The sequence below is a fragment of the Heliangelus exortis genome, chromosome 15 (genome assembly GCF_036169615.1).
Source record: "Heliangelus exortis chromosome 15, bHelExo1.hap1, whole genome shotgun sequence".
In the NCBI taxonomy this organism is placed as follows: domain Eukaryota; kingdom Metazoa; phylum Chordata; class Aves; order Apodiformes; family Trochilidae; genus Heliangelus; species Heliangelus exortis.
The window spans coordinates 8,072,535-8,095,432 of record NC_092436.1 but is presented as its reverse complement, the minus strand read 5'-3'; the positions used below and the strand labels follow the sequence as shown (position 1 = coordinate 8,095,432).

Below are 22,898 nucleotides of genomic sequence, written 5' to 3'. Positions count from 1 at the left end.
CCCCTGGTGGGGAGCTGAGGTCAGGGCGAGGGGTCCCTATGCTGTTTCCATTTTTAAGTTGATGCAGAGGGGTGACTCAGCTGTGAGAACCATCTCCCTGCTCCTCAGCTCACCCCACAGGCAGGCAGCACAACAGCAGCACCAGCACTGCCTTCTGCCAGTGTGCAGAGGCTTGACTATCCTACACCAGCTGCTCTGCTGGCACAAATCACTAATTCATAAGGGAAAAGTTAAGCATCCCCACAAGGCTGCGAGCAACAACTCACAGTGGAGCCACAGCAGCTGGAGCCCCCTCCCAGTTCTGGGCTGTGCCCCACCCAGGCAGAAAGCATCAGCACAGACATGCTAGAGGCAGAGTTTATTACACTACGCAGGCTAAGAACCCTGGGCAAGACCCCACACAGGTAAGAATTGAACCAGCTCTTTATCAAAAAGTTAATACTATAGTCAACCCCATTCTCCTTTGGTCATTACAAAGCAAGAGAAATATTAAAAGAAAGGTATTTATACACAGAGGGAAGCTGAAAAGATTCTGTCCAGCCCTTCCCCTCCACCCCACTCCCAGCACTTTCAGGTGCCTGGTCTTCTGGCTGTCAGGAGCAGCAGAGTATCAAATCTTCACAAGATGTCATGTTGTTGGGGTTTTATTATTATTGTCATCAATAAAAGCAATAATTAACTGAGAGCTGCCATTCCTGTTCCTCCCCTGGGAAGGCGGAGGGGTAACACCAGTTCCCCCTCCCTCTCTGCCCTCCAAGTGTAGGGGATGGCTGTGTACACAGGTGTGTGAGATGTGCACACACCTCCCCTCGCCAGTGTGCACACACAGCACAGCTGGCACAGGTGATGTGGTCTCTGATCCCTCATTTGCACGCAGTCTTTTAAAAAAAATATTGTATTATAATAATAATATGAATTTCTCTTTCCATTTTGTGTGTTCTGGAAAAGTGTCAATCGTCCGTGAGGTCCTGCACAAAGAGGACTTCCGTGTGGCTGAGTCCAGCCTCCTGCAGCGTGGGTGGGTTGGGCCACTCCTCTGTAGGGAGGCAGGGCAGGACACGGCGAGGGAAGTTGGCCTCAATCTGGAACTTTTCAGGGCTTTCTTTCAAGGAGAACAAGAAATCATGGATCACCTGGGAAAGAAACACAGGAATAACTGCCAGCTGGGGGAGCAATGACACAGCCAGGCTGCTTCCATGGGATCTCATGGGAGGAACGTTACCAAATTTGCACTATCACTGCACTGTAGGCACAAGACAGCCATTTTCTTAGCATGCATGAAACAGGACTTCTCAGGACCTGGGGAACCCAGAAACAATTCCTGGCTCTTCCTACACCATTCTTAAATAGGGAGCAACGAGAGTCTCAGCTTTTCAGAAGAAAAAAAAAAAAAGCTGTTTTATTCTGTTCTCTCCTCTTATCTCTCCCTTCTAACCTGGTGGAACTGGGCACGAAGACACTCTCTTTACCCAGGAACAGCTCTGCTGCTAAGGCTCTCAAAGGTCACCATTTGGTGAAACCCAACAGAGCCAAAGCTTTGCTAACTATAGAATTTAGACTCCCTTCTGTACTCCAGGAAGCTCAGCAAGCCCATCTGCCCCAAGCTCACCGTCAATGACTGTGTGAAATGGAATCGTCGCTCCACTCTGGAATCATTGGGCAGCTTGAAAATGATCTTGACACTCTCTGGGTCATCAGGATGTGGCTCGGGAGGAAGGCATTCGGACTTCCGCTCCTTCTCCTCCTGCAGTGTCTGGAAAGTTAAGAAGGGAACAGGCATGCACTGACCTGACCCTTGTGCTTGTCCTCTGCAGCACAGCTGCTCCTGGAGGCTCAGAGGACACTCAAATCCCAAGCAAGACCAGCACCTCCAATTTGAGAAGAACATCCTACTGCAGACACTGCTCCTACACAACACGAGCAGCACCCCACAGGGCATGGCTGCCTCTCCCAACAGTCAAGTTTGCTCCCTCACCTGTCGCCGTCTCTCCTCTGCTAATTTCTGCTGCTGCACTTCCTCCTCTTTTTTCTTCTTCCTCTCCCGTTCCTCCTTCTTCTTGCGCTCCTTTTCCTGGTCCGCACGCAACGATGCCAGATAGGCCTCATCCTGCTGCTGCCTCAGAACTTGGGTTTGGTTCCTCTCTTCCCTGCAAACATAACCAGGGAGCAGTCAGGGCTATCAGGCCCCAAAGTCAAGGCATGGCAGACCTGAGCATGCAGGTACAGCCTCAAACTTGCAGAAACACATTTCTGAGCCAGTGCCTCAGAGTACCATGAGCTCCTAAAAGGCAAGCTGAGTCTCCACAGACCCCAGCACACAAAGAGTTTCCTTAGGCTGAGCAGGAATAAAGAGAACAGAAAAGAATACCACCCACTGCAGCTTGACAAGGGTGGATGGACAGCACATAAGCAGTGCCCAAGATTTCTGAGACTCTTCTGAGTCTCTTTTATCTCTTTCAGGTAATTCCTGGCACATTTCAGAGGCCAGACACATTAAAACATGTTTCTGGGTCCCCTGCAGAGATGGTGGGGCAGAGGAGGGGAAGACAGAAGGCCAGAAGTGGCATTCAGTTCTGGACACAGCAAGTCCCTACAGAGTTATCAGGGGCTGGAGCTCAGGAGGTACTACCAGGAAGAGCTGGAATTCAAGACAGCCAGGCCACCAACTGCCTGCAGCCACCAGCAATCTGTCTGCCTGCAAAGCCTTTGCTCCTGCTGCCTACTGTCCAAGCTTTACCTGCAAAGCTCCAGCACGCTAAGGATGTGCTCCAGCTGTGCAGAACAGCAGAGTGCTGGCACCGTCTCTCAGCAGCAGATCTGTATGGGCAACACATCCAGCTCCCTGGCTATAGGGCAGCCTGGATTTATGGACCAATGATCCCACAGAGGAGAGCCCATGGGATGCCTAACAAAACAGGAGAAGCTGACCTATGGTGTCAGGAGGTAAGAAGGGGGCAGAGCAGAGCCTTTCTTCACAAGGTCTGCATTACTGAAGCTCAGGTCCCCTCATACCTTTCCAGGCGTTCAGACACCAGGTATGTCTGGTTGGCATCCATGATGAACATCAGTTGGTTAATGAGGTCATCAGCCTGGATGAGGCCTTCCAGCCGCCCAACCACCGTCATTCTGCGATCCTTCAGCATAATCACAGCCAGAAATGGGTACGTGTTCTCCCGCAGAGCCTGGGAGACTGGGAAACAGGCACAGACATCACCAACACTGCCTCATCCAGCAGGGTCAGCAAGGGGTACAACACAGATGCCCCAGGAAGCAGCTGCCACTTCCAAGGCAGAAAAGGCCTCAGGATCCAACCTGTCAAACTAAACCCTGTAACTTAGCAAAGGGCAAAAGTGGCTTGGGGCATAGAGGAGGGGAAGGAAGGGAAGGAGGGGAAAAAAACCAAGCTTACAAATAACTAAAATGGTTCTCTAATTTAAGCAGGAAGGAAGCAATTGCTCTGAATATCCACTCAGAATGGGACAAAAAGCCCTGGATTTAATCTTCAGGAAGAGAAACACAGGTCAAGCACAGGGAAACACTTGCTAAGATCATTAAGGATGGCCAGACTTGGGAAGATGCTGTCATAGGGAAAATGGCTGAGTGTCCATCCTGGACGTTTCCAGACAAAATGAAGTTGTTTCTGCCAGAGACAGGGAATGGAGCAGATCAGAGGCCTTTAAAGTTACTCTTCACCTATGGCTGCTGACCACCCCCTACTTAACACATGCATGGCATGCTCCACAGCCTGGAGCTGTCATTACCAATGGAGTCCTCCAAAATGAATCAGAGCACCCTGTGGGTTAAATGAAAGGCTCCAATCCCTTCCAGCTCTGCTTTCTAGGCTGTGACTCCAATGAAACAGCAGTAAGTATACGAATGTCTCCTTAGAAAGTTTTTCAAGGTGTCAATATGATCTGGATTTAATACCACAATTCCTGCTCTCTCCTGCCATGAAACAGGAAGGGTCAAAAGTGTCACAGAGGCATGAACAGAACTTTGAAAAAAGTCACCACTTGCAGAAAACCCCTAAAAAACTGCTGGCAGGCCCAGGTATCAACAGCTTAGGAAAGACAATACTTAAAAGGACCTCACTGGACTTTTTGAGAAAGAGAGACTGGGTGTGGAAAACTATGTCAGAAAAGGGAAAGAATGCACATAACAAGTCACTCCTGTCTTCAGGCATAATATGAGCCAGTGTTAAGGGCACAGCTAGTTAGGTAACTTGTTTCTGCACTCAGTTTAATCCTCAGCACACACCCAACTCCCATTAACAAGGCACTAAAAGCAGGTTGAATGCCTGCAGCAAAGAGCACACGACTAGGACTGCTCAGAAACATATGGAACAGTGGAGGTGAAGAGAAAGTATTTCCCTGATGTCCCCACAGGTGCTCTGAAGCATCACATGAAAACCAACACATTTCCCCATGCAATCCTGAAATCTCATCTGCTCACACAAAACACAAGTGTGTTTCAAAAGTCTAAATTTGTCAATGAGAATTTGGCTTGTTCTAGAGATGGAGAGGGGATAGGTAAATCCCAAGAGGGACACACTCACCTCTGTATCCCTCTGGTTTGTTGGTTGAGCAAGCCCAGAAGAGCATTCTAGTGTTTATGAGAGTGACGACCTCAGGTACACACAACGTGTTGCTAGGGGAGGAGAAGATACCACATGAATAAAGCTGCAATGAAATTGCAAAGATAACTCCCTGGAAAACTGCCCTACCTACCGGCAGAATTCATCTGTGTCTTGGTGGTCATCTCCATGAAGATAAACCAACAGGAAGCGCAGCTCCCGCTTGGCATCATTCAGTGCCTTGGCATAAGAGAAGAGGAGGAAAAGTTTTTGGGTTTCGGGGGAAGCAGCACCCACAAGACTCATGTGACACAGCTCAGCAACATTTAACCAGGCTGCTGCTCCTCTGCCATCACTGTGGTCTCAATGAAGCAGCAGTGGAGGATGAACCCATCAAACTTCTGATTAAATCCTCATTTAAGGGGGCTACAATGGTGCTACTTCCCACTCTCTACAGGACTTGGCTTTGGAGAACATGGGACTCAGAGCAAAGCCAGGAGGGCAACTGATCTGACACACCCCAACTACCCAGCCAGATTTAGCTGGCACGAAGAGCCCTCAGACTTCCTGCAGCCAAGGCTGAGCTTTCCACTCTAGCCTGGTACAGGACAATCTTGAGACCACATCAAATGAAAACAGCACTAAAGTTAACTCTGTAGGGCCAGGGCCCCAGCAAAACAAAACCCAAACAAAATAACAATGAAAAAAGCCTCTTTGCATTCACAGTCTCTGGATTCCACCCACCCAAGAGCATTTCTCAACAAGACAATAGGGTAAGTGCATAATACCCTCCCTGTTTTAGTGGCACTGAGTTTTGGTAGCCTAACTGTTCTGTGGTTATTTAAGTTTGGATTCCAGGAAAGACAGAGGGGCCTAGAAGAGCTGTGGAGGCAGTGAACTCCATCACTGTGCAGGGTGGAGCTAACAGAGACCACACATTCTCCTCTGGCACTTCAGAAGCTGAAGTGCTGATCCAGCTGTCTGCTGGGGAGCACTGCAGGAGGCCTTTCCCCTGGCTAAGATGAGAGAAGCTGCAGAAGATGCAGTACCCATTGGGATGTCCCTTTTTTACAGAGAACACCATCAGCCTGGATCTAACACACTGAGCTCCCACCTCCCGTAATTTCTTCAGGTGCTCCTTCTCTCAATTTTGAGGTCCCATACCAAGTTCTAGATTGCATTATAATAAAGGCCCAGGCAGTCAAACCCAATTTGGTGAACAGGACAGACTCTGGCATCCCACCTCAGTTTACAGAAACAAAGGCAGGATTACAAAGAATAGCTGCTGGCTACAGAGCTGTACAGACAGTCGAGGAACAGTCAGAGCAGCCTGGCTTTCCAACTGTGCAGGCTTGGCACGTCACTCAGCCTGGCAGACACTGGTTTTCCAAAACACTTGTTCACTAGCTGTCCATTACCCTGTTAGGGAGCTTTGGGACAAACACTGAGCTTTCAGATGAAAAGCAATTTTGCCATGTGGGCCCTGGTACCACCCAGCAAAATGCCCATTCTCCATCTGCCTGGGATCTTTGCACCAACATGTGACACTGACCTGGCTGTAGGTTCCCTGGTAGAAGATAGGGTGTATCCTCCCATATTTTTCCTCAAACATATGAATAAATGAAATAATGTCACCCACTGGGTCAGTGACCCGACTACGAGGATCTGGGCGTATAAAACGCAGAGCAAACCTAGGAAGGAAGCAAAGGACACTGGAAATTCAGCTTAATGACTTTCTGAAGAACAGGTTCTCTTTTCCACAGTCACTGATATTCATTAAAAAAAAAAACCATGAAAAAACAAAACAACCACAAAACCCCAAAAACCTACACATTTCAGTATATAAGGCTACAGATACAGCCAGCTGAGCAAGTAAATGTAAAATCTGCCATTAAAGACCCAAGTAACAAAGGTACAGCCAGATCTAAGCTGGAGAGTGCCATGATGCAGTCAATACATGAGTCAGCACAAAAACTTACCTAAATATATCAAGTAATGTGTAATAGGTAAATCGGAATGGAAGCATTATGAAGTAGTAACCCCATCCTAACAGGCCCTGCAATTACAAGAAAAGAATTAGAACAGTGTCCACCCCAGAAACAGTTCTGCTACAGCAACGTAGCAAAGTGTCCCCTAGCACAAACACACAGGCACACATGAGAGTGACAGTGCTCTAACCACTGCATGAAACTCAGTGATATTTCATGACTTTGGATACGTCAAATAAAATTTAAGTGACTAACACAATTCATTCAGAACTCCATGTGACATATCTGAAAACCAAATACACTGACTATTCAAGCAGCAATGCTTTTGCTCTGTGCCCATTTTCTTGATTCTACAAAGGGATTAATAGCACTGAGTCATACAGGTGCTCATGCAAATTTGTATGTGGAATATTAATGCAAGTAACTGATCCTGCATTCAAGTTAATACAGCTTTTAGGGGGCCCTCTAGAAAGAAAAAAATATTATCACTCTGCTATAAGGAAAGGACAGATGGACTGATCAAAAAGCTTTACACTACACCACAGCCAAACACCCTGTGACACAAAAGAAGCCCATCTCATACTATGAATCACACCATAGAGAAACTATCCACAGTAGCTATAAAGGCTGAAGAAATAGCTCTACATCTTGTTTTCAGAAGATAAAATATTTAGAAAGTACATATAAGAGCATAGAAAGACAACAAAAAATTTCCCTGCTTGCAAGTTCTGCTGTTCACAAAGCATCACTCAAGAAGCAAGACAAAATCTGCTGTAAGATACTTGCCCTTGGCTGTGGCCTTGAGACAATGTAGCTGTAGATCCTATGGTCGGCTGTATTGACCTGCAATGGCCGTGATGGAGGAGGATTAAAGACACTTGGGACACCCTCTTGCTCATTCAGTCGGTCCTGTACAGCTGCCTTTGACACAAGAAAGAGCAAAGGGAGGTTTCAGACATTTCAGAATGGAGGAAAATACCTTTTATATTTTGGACACTAACAATAGGTATTATTTGTCCACAGCCCCAGAGCCCTGGATGAACACAACTCATTATAAACCATACCCACCAACACTTTTTTGTAGGGAACACCTCCTCCACAGCAGCCTGGACACACACACCATGGGAGTTACACCGTGTGCCAGTCAAGTGATTGTTCACAGTTGTAACAACTCTGCTGTGTAATTCTGAAACCAGGTCTCCAGCAATACCAAGACACTGTTGGCTAACAGCAGTAAATTCAGGGGCTGACAGATTAAACTAGTAGGGCACCCCTTCCCCACAGAGTACCCAGTTTAATCCAAATACTTGGAAACTGCTACAAATCTGATCTGCAGTGGTACCTCTATGTTCCAGTTGTGCTGTTCCAGTGTGTGACGACATTGGTCCATGGACTCTATGCCAGTCAAGTCCTAAAGAAGAAAAAATGCAGATGAATGCCAGGGAAGTTCTGTATTTTTACTGTTCTTTGCCTCGTGTGAGCACAGACAGGAGTTACCACAATACTTTGCTTTGGATGTTTTGCTCCCAGTTTAAAAGCAGTGCAGCCTGAGCCAGCCCAAACCCGTAACCATGCAGGAGGCCTCAAACAGGCCTCTGCACTCTGCCAGCATCAGCCAATTCTCAGCAGTGCCCAAGGTCTGATACTGCAACTGCACTCAGCCCCCTCAGGAGTCTAACATGACACTGCCCTCAAGTTTCACCCTGGAAGGATATGCCAGGCTGATACCCTCAAACATCATCTCACAGTGTCAACTTAAAAGATGGGCAAAGCACTTCTGAAAACCCAAGCTGACCATTATTTCACTCACTGAAAGCATAAACAGATACTAAAACCAAAATGAGACAGGCACTAATGAAGGCAGTGTTTTGCAGTATCATGGGGATCCTATAGTAAAGATCCAGTCTAAGACAAACAGAAGCAGAAAATACAACCCAAACACACCAGCAGATCTCAAAGTCACGGGGCTCTCACACCACTGTTTGGAAAAGCTTATTTTAACCCCATGCCAACCAGAACTTCTGCATGAGATATCAAACAACATTTGTTACCACAGGAAGCCACATAAGCACCTCTTGAATGAAGACAAATCGTTGCTGAAGTGAACATCTCTGTCACTGTGCCCCAGGAACACATCTCTCCCCCTACCACTGTTTGCAAGGTGCTTGAACAGACCATTTCGGGGCTGTACACAGCACCCACCACCAGAGAGCCAAAGCACACACTGTGTGTCACAGGGAGTATAAAGCCATAAATACGCTGCTGCTGCCCTTTTAACAATCCCTCAAATCAGCCAGTGAAGTATCAGTACAGGTGACACTGTTATCAATGTCGATAATTTTGAAGGAAACTACAGTTATTTTAAAATTAAAAAGAGCAATAGGATTTTTTTATAACAGGACTATAGAAAGCCAAGAAAATCATTACACTTTCAGAAGCAATTATTTAGCTTGGATATAAGAAGGCAGAAGCAATGACAGCTGTCACAAGTAGCATAGCAAATTCAACATTAAAAAGTGCTGGTCATATGAGCAGACTGAAATACAACAGTTTCTCCAGCAAGGTCATTCCCGAGATGAAAACTTCAGATTCTTAATGCTCTTCTCACCTGGGGGGTTTCTCTCCAGACACCTCCCTGGCCAGTGCCAACCCTACAGGGTGTGCAGGTACCTTCCTCAGCCATGCAGGTTCTGAGCTGGGAAGTAGCACAGGATGCTTTCCCACTTCACAGCTACTGGATGGCAAACAGATCCCTCTGACCCGCAGAGGCTGCAGGAACCAACCCACCCAATGAGAGCTGTGCCTGTCCTCTGCCCACTCTTCCACACTCTGCTCTCTGCAGCCTCTGAGATCTCAGCTGTGCAGGAGTTTGGCAGAGAGCAGAGAGCTTTTGCTCCCTGTGCCTGTCACACAGCAGAGCAGAGCGTGGCTTTGCTTGCCCAGAATGATTATGAACACAGGGCAGAGACTCGATATAAATCCTTCTGTGAGGTTTCTATTACACCTTATGATCCAAACCATTGTTAGCAATCCTGCTTAATTCTGCTCATCATCTCCCCCATTCCTTACTTCATTTAAATGCTCCTGAGGCAGCTGTGACAAGCTGACCATTTAAGAATGCATCAATTTTTTTTTTTTTACTGAAGACTGATGGTGCATCTATTCCCTTCCCTGCCCCCATTCATACATTCCACATGTTATTTCCACTCGAATCACACTGTGGACAAATGCCCTATTCAATCTCTGGGCTCAATTAAAACTTCATGAGAAAAAAAAGCTGAGAAATGCTCAGAAGTTCTCACAGATCTCTACCTTCTCCCCAGTCTACCAGGCAAAGAACATCGTTTCGTTTTGTTGTACAGAACCAGACTGTTCAAAGCAGTGCTGACATTAACACTGTGATTGAAGTAGCTCAAAAAAACCTCCAACCCAAACACGAATCAGAAAACTTCAGGTAATTTTAAAATAAATATTGATACACCACTGGGTAGTAAGCCTGCAGCAAGGCTTACAAGGGAGCACTACAGAAGCATTTCATTGAAGAAAAGCTCAGTGAAATCATCTGTTGCTGCCAGAATACCTTCACTGATAGCTCAGTTTCACAATTTAGTTTTAATTTAAATGTCTTTCTTTAAAGATGTACTAAGTGAAATTTAGGGTTTGTTCTCTCTCTTTTTTTTTTTTTTTTTTTTTTTTTACTCCAAACCCCTACAGAAGGCACTTTATAGTCCTTTTAGAAGGACATCTAAGAGACACTTGCAATTTGCTCAATTACTTGATTTTACAGTGGAATCACAATGTATGTATTTCTAAGCCTTGGAAGTCCTCTGATCACCATTCCTTAACACCCTAGAAATTCTGATGGTGTCTGCAAAATTCAGAAACTCATTCACACCTTTGTCTCTACAGGTTTGGATTATCATTCAGTATTAATAACAGCTCTTCCTGACTGAACATCCCCTCCTTTTTAAATTAAGCAAAATGCTTTAGCAGTTTTAGGTCAGAAAGCAGCACCAAGGTAATAGCCATGCAGAACTATCCAAAAGCATTTAATGAGCACTGAATCACAGCAGCATTTGCAAGACTTACTGAGCTCCACAGAGAGACTACAGACCAGGGAGCTTCACCCCTTCCTGACCATTGTTACAGTAACAGGCACAACGTTGGTCAGATCTCAGTTTTCTTCAACAGCACATCTCAGTGCAGGTGAACCTACCTTTTTTTTCTTTCTTAGCATCTTAATACAGTTGCTCTCAATACAGGACAGAAGTGACAAAGCCATCCCAGCAGCACTATGCTTAGCACTCCCACCACTCTGATCAACAATCATTGTTGATCACAATCAAACATCGGCAGCAAAGAAACCTGTCTGTGTAAAGACAGCTTTTAAATATCTTCTTGAATGTCACTTTTATGTGGTCCATACAATAGGCACACTTCCAGCATGTTCAGACACATATGGATTCAGAACAACTTGCACTCAGTGTAGGGAACTGCAGGAAGACAGTTTGTCAGTTTGGACAACACTTTCTGGTAAACACCAATACTGTTTGTTGTAACTCATAACCAGCACTCACACTGTTACCTCAGTACCTTCCTCAGCCACTGCTTCACCTTAGTCAAAGAAGCAGATTAGAAAGTTCAAACACCACATCTTTTCTACTGCACCAATTGTAGTGTTTCTGCTGAATCTTGCTGCTGGCTGCAAGCTGTGTTATTCACATGCCAAGCAAAGCAGCATGTTCCTAGCATCATTAAGCCTCAGAGAACGAACAGTATCTTCAAATCAGTCTCTAACCGATAGTTTCCTGATCACTGTAGTTTCTCATTAGCTGTCTCAAAGAGCCTAGACCTTACACAGACATAGTAAGTAACAAAAAGACAAGCCTCCCTGTTGTTAAAATTAACCCCATTACACTAGTGTCCTCAAAACTGCAAATAAACACAGAACCAAGCTCAATACAATGGATACTATTTAGAAAACAAAATATTAAGTACCATAAATGCCAGGGAAGTTCAACATTAGATTCTCAAACACCAAAGCTGAGTATATCCTAAAATACATTGAAGCTGCTGCTGGATATAATAATTTGCACCTCCCATCTTTGAGAATGCTCAGAATGCTAAAATCTTCTCAATGCTGAAGTAGTAGAAAGTGCAATTCCATGCTTCAGAGGCAGAAGAAATACTCTGAGTGGACAAAGGTTGGAAACTGAACTCATTAAATTGTTCTCCCTGCAGATCCGCTCCTAAGTTGAAACAGTGTAAGCGATGCAAATCCACAGGACTAACTGGCACTGCTCTTAATTTCCATGGGTCAAGAATATCTGACTTCAAGCATCAAAGCCTCTAAGGAGAGAATTTCTCTTCACATACTACAGCAAATGCCTTTGTAGGAGTTTGATCAATACGCAGTGCAATAGGATAGGAAAAATGTCTGGAGCTGTTTTCTTCCTTCCTCCTTAAGTGAGATATGTTTGCAGTCTTGAGGATTTTGTTTTCCCCAGCTGAAGTCAGAGAAAATATCAAAAGTGCTTTTTCCTTTGTGACCAGCACTCCATTACTTCACATTAGCATAGTATAACTAGGTTAGACATCAGCCTGAGTGTAATGGGCACAGATCAATAGCAAGATCCTATGAAAGCTCCTTTGCTGTTTCTTCTATCTCCCAAATGGAACTGTATTTTCACAGCTGACTTAAGCCATTCACATCAGGTTTCTCTCTGTAGATGCCAAGACAGCCAAATTTTGACAGATGAAAAATGTAGATGCTTTTACTCCTTTATATTAGCCAAAGCTTCAGCAATAAATAAGAAGCTGAAAGCATTCAAGAGCATTTTGTTGCTTTTATTTTGTTTATCCCAATTCTCTCCCCATCTGTACTTTTTTTTCATTAACCTGCCATAGCAGGGTGGCAGACAGCTGTCCTATTCCAGCCCCATATGTAGCAAAAACCCTGCTACTTCCACCATCCTGACAGCAGAGCTGTTTATATGAGCACTACCACAAAACATCAAGCAAACATCAGTGGTATTAACACAACATATGTATTTAAACTGTAACCCTGATGGCTTGGGCCACAGATGGGACTGCAGGCATTCATCTCTCTACCTGGGAAGCAGCAATTTCCAGCAAAAGAATTAATAGTGAAGGGCAACAGCAACTTCACCCAGAGCAGCTCCTTCCTGGGTGAACAGCTCCCTGCAGTTCTTGCTCAGTGCTTTTCTCCTGGCTTGCCATTTAACTTTAACACTACTGAGAGCCTTCCGCTATTGGTTACTTCACATTTGTTTTCCCCACTCCTTTCTTTCCTAATCCCCTCTCCTGCTTTATTCACATTGCAGTGTCACACCACCTTCTGTGTAAATACAATGCTCCCTCCCTTCACAGAATATTGGACAAATTATTCATGAATGCATATCACAATGAAAATGAATAGAGTTCTCTGAAAACTTCAAGTGCTTCCTACAAGGACAAGAGGAATCCCCAGAAGTTTACAAACTAACTGTAGCAGTGTTTTGCAGCAACAGCAACCCATCCCCTCCAAATACAAACACAGCTCAACTAAAGGAAACAAGAAAAAAAAATAATCTTTTCCAGGTGGACCAATTTAGGCTCTCATTTCAAGGCAACAAGCAGGACTGCATACCTGAGCCCCTTGCAGCCAGGTGTGAAGCACCAAAGGAGGAGGAGCCCAGCCCTGATGAAAAGCTCTCTCATACACCCCAGGGGACAGAAGAATGAGAGGACCCTGGTATCCAAGTCCTCTGGGCTGGGCTACAGCCATCAGACACTTGGCTGGTAGCTGTCTTGTAAGTGAAAAATTTCTCCCCTTTTGAAGTCTAAGGAGCATCTCCCTCCACTTCACACCAGGGTTCAACAGGAAGCTGGACTAAAACCTGAATCCCTTCTCTGACTTCTGGTTTCAGCCCCCAGCCTGCTGTCCATGGCAACACCAGGTAGCATTAGGAAACAGAATTCTTCAGCTTCACAGCTGCCCACAGGGTTTTGAAAATAGCAACAGGGACACTGATGAGTGCAGCTGGTCCTATCTGTCCAGATTCAGTAGATTATTAAGTACATCTTGCAGCATGAGAGTGGGAGCAGGGGGAGAGTTTTTGCACATATAGATGTGCAGCATAAGGAAATGTCTTAAACCTTGTATACGTACCAGGGAAATGGTACCACTGGGACCACAACTGTTCACCTTACTCAGCCTCCTTTGTCTGCTGCCCAGCCAGATTCATTTGCAGTAAAGATACAGAAGGAATGTATGTAAAAAAATTCCCTCGCAGTTATAGTCAGGAGAAACACCACAGTATATTAATTACTTCAGAAGGCCAGCAAACCCCCCTGGCTCAGGGGTAAAAGTGTTGGCAAATATGTGCCTGGAATGATAAGGAAAATGCACACCTATCTTAGGTGTGGAAGGCAGGGCTGGATGTCTCTGAAGTCCCTTCAAGCCCTATAATTCTGCAGTTACACAAAAAAAGCATAGTTTAAAAAACCTTACAAAGCAATTAAGTCAGACAAAACACTCTTGAAAGTGTTTTTAAAAAAACTCTGTAACCTAAGTAACACAACAGTACGCCCTACAATACTGAAACAAACTCACAACACCTGGAGATAACTTTCATTGGTTAGCACATTTAATTACTTCCCCCTGAGCAGCCCCAAGTATTTCAACTCCACAGCACCGTTTTCTCGCCTATAAACCACATCTGCTGATTGTTTTTTGCAATTAGTTAGCTCCTGCACAATCCTGAGGTCCTGGCAAAGCAAAGGTTAAGCGAGCCAGCCCATGCTATGCAGCAGAGAGGGTGATTCGATCACTTCATTCCCCAGCGGCCTCCCCAAACCGTGAGGGTTAGAAACAGTTTTCTGAGAAACTACATTCCACAGAAACCCCCTGGCTAACCCTCCAAAGACGCCAAGAAAAGCTCTCCCATTCAACAGTAATGACAAGAAAGGGAATTTTTCAGAGTACCTATTTAAAATGGCCGGGACTTACCGAAGAATTTTTCCGGTACAGAGATAATGGGGTTTATTCATCAGTCATTTCCTGCCTCTCCAATTAGCAACAACAAGACACCATTCCTAACGAAGCACTCGGGACACGCACAGCCCTAACCGGTCCCTCAGCGAGGCCCCAACCCGGCAGAGCCCGAAGCCCGGGGACACCAAGCCCCGCACAGGAGCCTCGTCCCCGCGGGGAGCCCCCCGCCCCTGCCAGGACCGGCACCGAACCATTCTCTCCTCTCGCCCCCGGGCCGTTCCGTCCCGACACCCCCGAGCCCGCTCCAGACCGGGCCTGCCCCGGTTACCAGTGAGCCCCGTTCCCAAAGCACGGCAGCACCCCAGCACCGGCAGAGAGGGCCCAACGCAGCCCATTTCGTGTCCGCGCGTCCCCGCCTCCGTCCCCGCCGGTTGGCACGGCCCCCACCCGGCGCGGCACCTGGAACTGCAGCAGCTTCTCGGTCTGCTCCGCCGTCAGCTCCCGCTCCTCAGGCGCCGCCATTTTCTGCTGCCTCTGACCCGCCGCTCCGTCACTCTCCGGAACTGACGTCTCCCCCCTGCACTTCCGCCCCGGCCACGGGGCGCGCGCGAGGCACCGTTACGAAGCCAATGGCCGTTTATCGGCCGCAACCGGAAATACTCGACCGCGTTCCGGAGATATCCGAAGTGCGCTCGGAACCCTCCGGAAATGTCCGAATGTCATCAACCGCCTCGGGTGCTCCCAATAGGCAATCGAAGAGTTCCGAAGTGTGCCGAAAGCGCTCGGGCCTTTCAGGCGCTGACAGAGGCGGGGGGGAGCGGGGGCTGCCTGTGCCGGTGCCGCGAGTGGGGGGCCCGGCGCCCGAGGCGGGCCGCGACAGGAGGGGGAACGTGAACCGGAGCTCCTCGAGAGAAGTTTAGGTTGCTTGCCACCGGGGCGGTCTGTCCGCCATCGGCAGAGTCCTTCCCGGGCACCTCCCGTCCCACCGGGTCGCCCGTCCGCCGCCGGCAGCTCCACCCAAGATGGCGGGCGCCAGGCAAGATGGTGGCGATGAGGGGCCTCCCGCTCCCCCCCCGGAGAGCTACGGCTGCGCGCGTGGGTGGGTCCGGTGCCCCGAGACCACGGCCCTGCGAGCCCGCGAGAAAGCAGCCGAACAGCACCGGCAACCCATTCCCGCGGTGTAGCCGCAACCGTCCCGGCTCGGCTCGGCTCCGGCCGGCAGCAACGGTGCGGGCTGCAGCGCTGCCCCAGCCGGTTTGCTGTCGGTGCGGCGGGAGGCGGCGGAGCGGGTCGCGGGCGCCGGGCCCACCCCTCTCCTGATGTCAGCGCGGCCGCCCCGCCCGCCGCCGCAGTGACAGCTCCGCCCGCGCCCAGTCGGGCCCAGCCCAGCCCAGCCGCGCAGCCGAAGCAGGAGCGGGGCGGGGGGGGCGGCCATGGCCGACGACTTCGGCTTCTTTTCCTCGTCCGAGGGCGCCGCCGCCGAGGAGGATCCGGCCGCCGCCTTTCTGGCCCAGCAGGAGAGTGAGATCGCGGGCATCGAGAACGACGAAGGCTTCGGGCCGACCGACGGTGAAGCGGCCGCCGCCCCGGCCGGGCAAGCGGCCCCGCCGGAACCGGGTGAGCGCCGCGCAGCGCTGGGCGGGCAGGGCCAGGGGCCCGCCTGGCTGCGGGCACGGAAGGGGCTGCGAGCCCCGCGGGTGTAACTGTGCCTCGCCATGTCTCCAGGGCTGGGAGAGGTTCTCTCCGGGCTGCATCCCGCGTGGGACTGGGGTCCCCCGTGGGATGCAGGGCACCCCAGTAGGGGATGGAGTCCGTGCTGCACCCCAATGGGCAGGAGACAGGGTTCACCAGTGGGCATCCATCCCAGCAAGGGCCTATGCCTGGTCCCAAAGGGCTTGGTGTTGGGGTTCTCTCTCAAGCCCCAAGATGTGGGGTGAATCCTGAACTGGGGCTTGCCAGCTGTGGGGCGATTTTTTTCCCCATGTGGTCAGCCTGGGTTTCCTGGGTTGGATGAACCTCCGTCTCTGTGTCTCAGTGCCCCCAGCTTGGGTAATATGAGAGGCATCCAGACAGAGCTGAGGAGCAAAGATAGCCGAGTCACTGTCCCCACAGACAGCAGAGCCCTTTGAAGTGCAAAATGGAAGACATTTCCATTGGCGACATTGTGGTCCCAAGCCCTACAGGGGCCCTCTTCTTCCACTCTGCAGGGGCAGAGGCTGGACATAGGGATGCTGCTATCACATTACTCAGGCTTCCTCCCTAACCCACGCCCACAGGGCCTCCTTGTGGAGCAATTGTTTCACCTCTTGGCACACGGCTGCAGGGGCAGACCTGAGCTCAGATAGCTCTTGACAGCGGTGGTGGTAAATGCAGTCAGACAGGCTGGAGCTGGGTGTAGTTGGAGCTGCAGCGTGGGGGCGAGCACCGTGGGGTTGGTGCTTGCCTGAACTACTTTGTGGCTGTGTGGCCGCCCAGGTCTGCAGCTGGCTGGCCAGTAGGAGCCCTGTGAACATAACTGGGGAGAGATCAGAGCCTGGAGTCTGCCTCCTCCAAAGCCTCTTCTCTCCCAGCAGTGGAGAGCCCCATATGTGGCTGTTTTTGTGGTCCTGGGGTGTACTTTGGGGCTTGGGGGGAGATGGGGCTGTACTAAGGTGTGGATGCCTCATTCCTGACCCAAACCTGGCAAGCTCATCCCAGGGGCACTCCCCAGGTGGGCTCTTGAGGACCTCAGTGGGCACACCTGCCCTTCTCTCCTGATGGAGCACAATGAAAGGTCTCTGTGGGCTCTGTCCCTGGCTGGGTCCCTTCCTATTGCAGTTCTGCACTGCTGGGCACTCCACCAACAACTTCTGGGTCACCTCTCTGTGTCCATTGGCAGCCTCTGCCTGCCTCTTTGTGGGTTTGGGCTGGTCAAGTTGTCTGTCTGTTGTCAGAACAGCTATGTCCAGCCTTGTGCCTGGAACAGTTTTCCTAAGCTTCAGATAAGATTAAAAAATAGTGAAAATACCATAAAGACATAAATATCCAGAGAGGCTTGTCTGGTAGAGAGAAAGGTGCTGGCTGAATCCCTCCAAGGACACAAGGTTGTGGGGCCTCACCCACATATGTGGAGCTGTCATGGATAGGTATGCTGGGCTTGGAAACAGTACAGCCACATCCCTCAGGAACTCAGCTGCTGCTTTTCATGAACACCAGTCCCTCTGGGATGACCTGCAGCTGCTATAGTTGTGTTTCTCTTTCTTTTTCTCTAGCTGGTTTCCAGAATGGAGGAGCTGCTGTCAATGGAGATGTCTTTCAGGTGAGAGCTCAGCTCCTTTCCCTGGCCCAGTGGTACTCAGCAGGATTGGGTGGGTATGGGGCCAGCACTCTGCCCCCCAGGGCTGACTGGAGTTTGTTATCAAACAGGGTGCCATAGTGCTCCTGGAAAGGCCTGAGTCTCATGGGAGTCCTGGCTGCTCAATTCTCAGCCCTCTTTGAAGGAAAGATTGGTCCTGCTTGTCATGGGCTGCCACAGATACGTTTGCAGGTGGCCTGTGCCCTCAGTGAGTGCTTAGGTTGTAAGAGCAGATGACAAACTGTCCATTCCCCATGGGGTCCCCTCTCCAGCCTGGGTAGCTCCTGGAGGCCTCCAGGGCAGTCGGAGCATCTCTTGGCAGAGGCTGGAGCTCATTAACCCACTTGCCCCATGGCCAAGGGTGATTTTTGGGGCCTGATCACCTGGGTCTCAGCTCCCTCTGTGATCTCAAAGCCCATCTCTGCTGGCTGTACTAGCACCTGACAAGCCCTTTGCCCCACTCAGTGACAGGAGAGTTGCATGTGCACTGCCAGTGCTTAGGTTAGAGGATGATAATCACATTAGAAGCAAGGCAGACTTAATTAGATTTGGGATCTTGGAGGAGAGCTGTAATCCCATCGCTGAGCTCAGTGTCGGGATGGTCGCCTCAGCCAGCAGAAGGTGTTGGGAGAGGTGCTGGGCCTGGCAGGAGTGTGCAGGTGGTTCCAGGAGGAGTTGGGGAGGCTCTCACTGCACTGGTGTCCTGGTGCTGCCTTGGCCTGAGTCAGAACCAGGGAAGCCCAAAGCTGGTGGGGGGGATGTCACAAAGCTGATGGCTGTTACCTGCTGTGGGGCTGCCCAGAGGATGTGAGAGCTGTGTTGGCAGGGAGCAGAAATCATGGAGGGGAATGTTAGGAAGTCCTTGTGGGTGAGAGGCTGGGAGCTGGGACAGCAGCTTGTTTGGGGACATTGTCCCAGTTGTCCCGGGCCATCACTCTCCCTGCCTCCTGTTTGTCTTGTCTGAATGCTCTGAGTGTGGAGTCCTGCCCTGCTGGCAGCCTTCAGGGTAGCTGATCTGTGGGAAGAGTTGGAGCTGATGGTGAGGTGCTCGTGTCCTGCAGGAGTCCAATGGCCCCACGGATGCCTATGCAGCCATAGCCAAGGCTGATCGGCTCACCCAGGAACCGGAGAGCATCCGCAAGTGGAGGGAGGAGCAGAAGAAGCGCCTGGAGGAGCTGGGTGAGACTCGAGGCCATGTGTGGCCGTGCTCATGGCACCTCCCAGGATGGTATTTGGGGCCCTTGGGGTCTGTCACCTGGCAGTGGCCCTCCAGCATCCCAGAGAGGTGTCTTGTGCACCATGCTGTGTGGGTGCCCCTTGCCAAAGCTCTGCTGTCCCTGTGGCAGTGACACTACTGGGGACAGGCGTGGGGGGCTGCAGGTGTCCTGCCTGCCCAAGGGGCTGCCCAGCAGGCCCAGTGGGTACCAGTCTGGGTGATGGAGTCTGTTTTGCCCTGGTCTTAGATGCGGCATCGAAGGTGACTGAGCAGGAATGGCGTGAGAAGGCCAAAAAGGACCTGGAGGAGTGGAACCTGCGTCAGAATGAGCAGGTGGAGAAGAACCGGGCAAATAACAGGTACATCAGGGTCAGCATGGCTGTGATGGCTGCTGCTTTGCAGCCAGAGCTGCCTTCCTGAGATCTCCAGGGGTCTTTGTCTTCTCAGTGGGACCCAGCCCTGCGAGGACAGAGCTTTCACAAAGGGAAAGGCCCCAGGGCTTCAGTGCCCTTTGTGTGGGCATTGCATGGGGCAGGGTTGGGGCACTGTCTGTGCAGCCCTGCTATTGCCAGCAGGTTTTCCTGGTGTTATGTGCTGTGGTATGTGGGAGGATGCTAACACCCTCTCTGTTTCTCTCTCTCTAACCCTCTGCCTGCCTGTCTGCTCTGCGCTCTCTCTCTGTCTGCACCTTGGGGTAGGATCGCTGACAAAGCCTTTTACCAGCAGCCGGACGCCGATGTCATTGGCTATGTGTATGTGCCTCTTACAGACTGTACCTGCCCTGCAGGATCTGGGGGGTCCTGCCCTGCAGGATCTGGCTGCCCAACCAAGGGGAGGGGGGGTGCTGGGAGGTCCTGGGCCCTAGTGAGGTCCTGCAGGGAGGACACTGCAGGTGAGCATCTCCGAGCAGTAGAGTAGAGCTCCTGGAAATGCCCCTGTGGAACCTGGTTGAAGAAGCAAAGCTGTAGAGTCTTGTGCCTTTTGGGGGACAGCTCTGGGGGTGGAGAAATCTTGGGAGCAGGCAGACAGCCTCATGCCCCTGGTTGAATGATATCTTGGGTGAATGCAGCAGGTGAACAGCAACCTTGAGCATCGTGTGCCTCTGGACACTGAGCTCATCAGCTGGAGCAGGAGGGGACACAAGGGGTTCCCAAACAGAGGGGGTTTATTTGGAAAGGGTTCTGCCAGTGACAACCCTCAACTTCTCCACAGGGCCTCGGAGGAAGCATTCCTGAAGGAGTCCAAGGAAGAAACCCCAGGCTCTGAGTGGGAGAAGGTGGCCCAGCTCTGTGATTTCAACCCCAAGAGCAGCAAGCAGAGCAAGGATGTCTCTCGGATGCGCTCGGTGCTCATCTCCCTCAAACAGACACCCCTGTCCCGCTAGCTGCTGGCTGGCACAGCTGGGGGCACAGCAGGGCAAGGCCAGGTGGCTTCCTGTGGCCAGCCCAGAGGGGCTTCATCCTGCCTGCACCTTCCTCCCTGGCTGTGCTTGAGTTGTAACTCTCCCCATGGTTTTCCTTTGCTTAAAAGGTGCATCGGTCTCTTTTCACACTTATTTATTACTGTGGCATTTCCCCAGGAGGTGACAATGGGTGGCAGAGGTGAGTTAGGGGGGGAGCCCCTGGCCTTGGCTCTGCGGGGTGGGTCCTGTCCAGGGTCTTCACTGAGTGAGAGGGGGAACACCCAGCCTGCTGTTCCCCACCTCACCCCTGCACCTAGAATAAGCCTGCCTGCAGCTGTCCTGGCACTGAGCAGCTGCAGCCATGGCAGCCCCATGTCCTAGCCACAAGGCAGGGGCCCCAGTGGCACCCTGGGCTCCCATCCACCTTTCCAGTGAGGTTTAAACCAGAGCTGGCAGTGGGGATGGGAGGGTGGAGGGAACAGCCCTGACTCCACTGGGTCCTGCAGGGAGCAAGCCACACTGTGATGCTGCCAGGCTAGTGGGGTCTGAGGAATGTGGGTGCAGGCACCAGGCTGGGCCAAAACTGCCCCAAGCCCAGCAGAACTTTCCCCAGCCTGGCTGTGAACTCCAAAAAGCCAGTGAGGCTCAGAGCAGTACTTTCAGTGTCTTGTGTCCCATCCATCCATGTAGCCAAACAGGATGTTTTCTGTCCTTCCCCCAAGAATATCAGCAGCTGGGGCTGTGGTGTCATAGGCTTTGGAGGCCCTTGGCTCTGCTCCTTCCCTGGCTCGTGGGAGGGGAGACAGAGGCTGTGAGGTTGCAGGAAAGCAGGCAGGAGGGTCCAGCTGCTGTGAGACAGGCTGAGCTCCCAGCTTCCAAACCCATGGGCCGAGGGCAGGATCGGGCAGTTCCTGTGCTGGGGGTTGTCCTGTCCCTGGAGAACAATGTGCACATCTGTCTGCAGTTGCTCTGTGGCTTCTCTCTGTCCCCCCAATGTATTTGCACACCTAAGGCAGCCTGGGGAGATGCCCCAGTCCCATTCCCCATCCAGCAAGGCAACAGCTTTCCAGCCCAAACACCATCTTACTCCTGCTGGGTGGGGCCAGCACCAGCCCCTCTGGCTTGGAGGCCCAGACCTGGAGATCTGCAGAACTTTTGGGTAGCGGGGTGGGCTTGTGTGCACCCTGCTGTGGGGCAGCCTTGAGCTTCTGCCCTGGGTCTGACCCACCGGGGGCTTGGGAAGGACTTGCAGCAGCAGCCTGGGGGGGCACAAAGCAAAGGCTGCAAAATGCTTGTCCAGGCCTCGTGGCAGAGCCCTGCTCAGCTGAGTGCAGAGCTCTCCTGTTCTGCAGCTATGGCTCCACGGGTCAGGAAGTTCACCTGCCCTCCTGCAGGCTTCTTGGGGTGAGTGGGCACCCCAGGCTCTGGGGTGGAAAAGGAAAATGGGTGTCAGGAGTCACTTGGTGCTGGGATTGGCCTTGTCCATAAGGCTGAGGGCTCCTACTCAGTCCCCCTGACCTCCAGCATGTGTAGGCAGCTCTGCTGTGGTGCAGGATGGATGCCAATGTGGGATACCTTGGGATTTGGCTGCCTGCATCTGCCTTTCAGTGCAGAGCAGCAGGAAGAGCCTCTGGCTGCTTCCTGAGGACAGGGAGCTCCCCTGCACTCTGTCCCTTCAGCCCCCAGCAGCAGCCAGGCCCCCGAATTCCCCAGATGCTGTGCACCCAATGTCAGGCAGGGGCAACTCCCGGGGAGCTGTGCCCACAGCTGTTTTACATCCCCTCAGCTTTGGTACCTGTCACTGTTCAAATTACCTGTTAAAATAAACCAACATCTCCAATCCTACAGGGCACTGTCATCTTTCAGCTTCAGCACCACACACGTTTGTGTTTGGGAGAACCCACAACTATGAAGTGGAAAGGAGGGGGCTGCAGAACCACACCCTACAGGAAAAAGCAGTAGAGGGAAGGCCACGGGAGCTTACAGGGAGCTGCAAGCCACGGCTGCCACACAGCAGACAGACCTGAGGGCCCCGTTTCCATCCCTCTCTGTGGCTCTGACAGAGGGGACCAAAGCTGTGTTGCTCACCAAACCCCTCTGGTATGATTCAAAAGATCCAGGAGTGGAACTTGTAGCCACCTATGATGTTTGTCATGACACAGGCAGTGCAGCTCCCTCTGGGAACAAAGCACTTCCTCAGCAACTGGAACTGATCCCAGCAACAGCAGCTGAAGTGAGTCCCAGGGAATGCAGTGAGGCCCCATGTTGGAAACACGAGTTCCCAAGCTGTTTGCACAGGACATCTCTTGTGTCCTGCTCACATAAGCTCAGCACTGAGGCAGCTGTTCCTGCTCCCTTTTACAGTGTTCACTCTTCTGGCTTCTCAATG

The 22,898-nt window shown here is 50.7% G+C and overlaps 2 protein-coding genes across 4 annotated transcripts; one reads left to right on the top strand and one right to left on the bottom strand.

The window, feature by feature from the left end:
• Nucleotides 1-343: 343 nt before the first annotated feature.
• On the bottom strand, nucleotides 344-15,148 carry FAF2 (Fas associated factor family member 2). 2 transcript variants are annotated; one of them, XM_071758640.1, is made up of 11 exons: nucleotides 15,017-15,148; nucleotides 7,904-7,972; nucleotides 7,348-7,482; nucleotides 6,553-6,629; nucleotides 6,126-6,264; nucleotides 4,728-4,813; nucleotides 4,556-4,647; nucleotides 3,013-3,190; nucleotides 1,976-2,147; nucleotides 1,610-1,753; nucleotides 344-1,133 (listed from the first exon to the last, which is right to left on the bottom strand). In XM_071758640.1, exons 1-11 carry the CDS (start codon nucleotides 15,077-15,079, stop codon nucleotides 951-953), a joined length of 1,338 nt encoding a protein of 445 aa, XP_071614741.1. In that variant the 5' UTR covers nucleotides 15,080-15,148; the 3' UTR covers nucleotides 344-950. The 2 variants fall into 2 exon arrangements, with proteins under 2 accessions (XP_071614741.1, XP_071614742.1); XM_071758641.1 differs by lacking the exon at nucleotides 15,017-15,148 and adding an exon at nucleotides 14,573-14,759.
• A 691-nt stretch (nucleotides 15,149-15,839) lies between these two features.
• Nucleotides 15,840-22,354, top strand: CLTB (clathrin light chain B). 2 transcript variants are annotated; one of them, XM_071758650.1, is made up of 6 exons: nucleotides 15,840-16,174; nucleotides 17,809-17,855; nucleotides 18,953-19,070; nucleotides 19,355-19,466; nucleotides 19,806-19,859; nucleotides 20,320-22,354. In XM_071758650.1, the coding sequence occupies exons 1-6, from the start codon at nucleotides 15,991-15,993 to the stop codon at nucleotides 20,489-20,491; spliced, it is 687 nt and encodes a 228-aa protein (XP_071614751.1). In that variant the 5' UTR covers nucleotides 15,840-15,990; the 3' UTR covers nucleotides 20,492-22,354. The 2 variants fall into 2 exon arrangements, with proteins under 2 accessions (XP_071614751.1, XP_071614752.1); XM_071758651.1 differs by lacking the exon at nucleotides 19,806-19,859.
• The last annotated feature ends 544 nt before the right edge of the window (nucleotides 22,355-22,898 follow it).